General features: G+C 44.6%; 1 protein-coding gene across 1 annotated transcript in view; it reads left to right on the forward strand.

Annotated features, from left to right (window-relative positions):
• The window catches only part of LOC104079448 (metalloprotease TIKI2-like), a gene marked incomplete at both ends in the record, with an annotated part of 555 nt that extends 303 nt beyond the window's left edge, over positions 1–252 (forward strand). Inside the window, one exon of the mRNA XM_009581488.1 lies at positions 2–252. Coding sequence (XP_009579783.1) covers positions 2–252 — 251 coding nt within the window. The remainder of the gene's footprint in view (position 1) is intronic.
• Between the last annotated feature and the right edge of the window lie 3,293 nt (positions 253–3,545).

Below are 3,545 nucleotides of genomic sequence, written 5' to 3' on the forward strand. Positions count from 1 at the left end.
CCGGACCAGCGGGGAAAAGGGCTCTACGCCGACTACCTCTTCAACGCCATCGCTGGCAACTGGGAGCGCAAGAGGCCTGTCTGGGTGATGCTCATGGTGAACTCCTTGACGGAGACGGACATCCGCTCCAGAGGGGTGCCGGTGCTCGATCTCTACCTCGCCCAGGAGGCCGAGAGGATGAAGAAGACGACGGGTGCAGTGGAGAGGGTGGAGGAGCAGTGCCACCCGCTGAACGGGCTCAACTTCTCCCAGGTAAGGAGGCTCCTCAGCCTCGTGGCTTATCCCAGAGGTAGGGGCCGGTCTCCTCGCCTTTCGGTTGGTTTATGGGGCGAACCCCAAGCCCGTTGCAGCAGGGTGGGTCACTCGCGGGCCTCAGCAGCCTTTGCGTTGGGCTGCCCGTTCTCCATCGCGCCGATCCGTGCTGCCTGCAAAAGTCCCGTGATGTGCGCAGCGAGTTTATCATGTGTATTATTTATTTGAGAGGCAAATGTCCAGGGTGTGAATCTGTGTGTCCACTGGCTTGCCACTTGTGAGGGAAACTTCCACGCCTCCTGTCCTGTCCCGGAGCTGGGTAAAAAGTGCTTTTTGTTTGTTTGTTTGTTTTTAAGTAAAGCGGCTTTGTGGTACTTGTCAGGAAGAGGATGAAGCATGAACAATGAAAAAAAATTTCAACATTGTTCAAATAGATTTAAGTACATGCAAACTGTTGGTTGTCTTTTTAGTAGTCACTCCAGGTCAAAACAAACTGGCTCATGTTGCCCTCATGTACTGGGGGAAGTTAAGTGTGCAGTCTGCATGGGTTTTTTTCATTTTAGAACAGGTAAAGTTCAGCAAAAAGAAAAGGATGTAGATTAAGACACAAAAGTTATTGGTGTAACTGGACTCCCAAATTCTTTCAGTGGATTTAGCTTTAAACAACCAAATACTAAGCCATGCGATCTATTTCATTTCAGTGGATTAATCAGGAACACAGTCACAGCTATTCACTTTGCTTTGTGAAACTGTTTATATGAAATCAGATTTACTAGAAATTCAGGAAATGAATGTGTGTGGAAGAAAACAAATAATCCAGGGGAAATTTAAGATGGTGTCAGTTACTGCTATGATATTTCGTTTTTAACCTGCTTTTTGTCATTAGTTTTGGATCAGCCTATTTCCAGCTTTATCTTACTGTCCTAGTTTGAGCAAAAAAATTCTGGGTGATGTGGGAATAAGGGTTAAAGGACTGATATTTGGTGTGATTAAAATGTCCTTAGAGTGCCTTCACCCCCTTCTCCCCTGAAGTCCAGTGGGAACTGTTTTAAGGGGAAAACGTCTGGCTTTCACTAACATTTGGTTCATCCGATATTTCAACTAGAAGCCTAACTCTGCATACAGCCTTCAGAGGAGAAGATTGGTTGCGTACGCTTTTGGAGGGATTTTCTTGTTTATCAGCAAAAATAATTAAAAGGAAGCCCCTTAGGACCTTTGCATTAATTGTTTTGCACACGCAGAACAAGGAATTCGTTTTACCCTGTTCTGTTTGAAAGGTTTAAGTGCCTATCCTCTCTGTTGAACCCCGTCTTTAAGGTGAGGTAAAAATAATTAACCATTCCAGACATCCAATAGTATTTGGTTGTATTAGGTCAAAAATGGCAGTGAAAGCACTTGGTTAAAAATGTACCACTTGGAAACCTTTTAAATGTGAATCATATTACATTTTTTTTCTTTTTAAAGAGAGAGCGAGCGAGCGACAGAGAAAAGAAAAGGGACAGAGTACAAAACTCACTGCTGCTCTTACCATAATTCTGTTTTTCTCTCATTATCTAAATTTTAAATAGAAACAAAAATTTCCCCTTCGTTTTGCTACGATAATGATCTAAAAAAGAACAGCAAAGGTATTGCTGCTATTGGCATGTAAAGGACAATCATTTATGCAAAAAGTTTGTGCTGATTAAAAAAATACATCACATTTGAATTATTACAGAGAATTGACATTGCTGCTAAAATAGATCAATGCTCAGGAGGATTTTTCCTAGATTGACGCTTTTTCTGGGAACAAGGCCACCAGAACAACACGAGACAAAATAAAACAAAACAAAACAGATATTTATTTTCTTGCTTCCTCTAGATTTCATGCATCCTGACACCTGGCTAGTTGTTTAACAATAGTAATTTGTAATGTTATCACATCGTCTGGCAGTCCTACTGCTTGGTGTATTACTGTGCTAATTTAGTGGAGTGGATTACTATTGCTAGGTTTCACCTCCCAATTCCAGGTCTTGGAGCCTTCCTTAAGCAACACATAATTAAAACACACTAAAATGGAAATCAGAAGTTGAGTAGCTTTTGTCTTGTAGTGTGTTTGCACAGTTTGATGAGGACATCTGTGATAAATTACAGTCCCAAATCTGCTAAGGGCATCAGCAGTTTTTACCTGTTTTCAGCATTACTGTTACGGGAATACTGCACGTACTTTCTGCATTCAGAATTCAAGTTTTAAAACTGTGCCTTGCTGAATCATGTCAATGCTTTTGTTTCCCCCGTCCCCAAAGTCCAGTATTTTTGCCCTTAGCAAATTAAAAAAGAAAAAAGCTTTTTTTTTTACTTCTTCCCCTCAAAGGCAGCTTTGTGCTACTGCAAATATTTAATCTGACTACATGCACCAAATCTGTTAATCTGATACCGTGAGGAGGAGGAAACCTAGGAGTGGTCTCGGCGTGGTACTTGGTTTTGATCTGCTCTGAAAGAAAGCGGATACACTTGCATTTTTGACCAGGAACGATCTTTGAAACGTTCTGTGCGTCGCTTTGAAATGTTGATTGTCTTAGCCGGATGAAAAGATTAAGGTGGCTCATATAATTGGCTGCTTCCTGGAGAGCCAGCTCTTGCAGGTAGAGCACGGCACATTGTTTTCTGTTGTAAACCCAGAAACTTCGTAGTTTGATGCTCCGATCCCCCTGAAATCTCTGCTCGGTGTTTCGTGCCGCTCTCCCAAACCGGCACCGCTGCGATCGCCCTCCTCTCTCGCTGACCGGCTGCTTTCCTGCACGGCTTTCCTGCACGGCTCGTGGAGGGAGCATCCTCGCTGCTCCTGGGACTCCGGCAGCTGCTGGTCACACAAAGTCCGGGCCCCGGGTACTACATAGCTGGTGGCAGGGTGTCTGAATCGCAGCAAAAGGCTGGACTGGGAGTCTGGCAACAGGGGAATTCAGATCAGGTTTGGGGCAGATTGAAATTTCACCGCTCCTTGGTATACGAAGTTTCAGGGTTTTCATTGAAGGTGGGACAGAAGGAGCTGAGAGGCATACAAAGAAGAAGAAGCAGACAACTTTTCTGTCTGATAGCTCAGATGTTTATTTACAGAGTGGCCAGAAACTGCAAAATCAAGTGGGCCAGGACTGAGAAGAACTGGTGAGGGGCGGATGGCGTTCAGGGCCTTCTCTTGTGGGGATGCCGGCAGAGGCACTGCAGCGGGGGCCGTGACAGGCCGTGAGGACTTGTCCATGTGTCCTGTGAGGGCCAGCTTGGGAGAGGGTTAAGCTTTCCCATCCTCTGTGACCCTC

The sequence above is a fragment of the Fulmarus glacialis genome, unplaced genomic scaffold (genome assembly GCF_000690835.1).
Source record: "Fulmarus glacialis isolate BGI_N327 unplaced genomic scaffold, ASM69083v1 scaffold9157, whole genome shotgun sequence".
NCBI lineage: Eukaryota > Metazoa > Chordata > Aves > Procellariiformes > Procellariidae > Fulmarus > Fulmarus glacialis.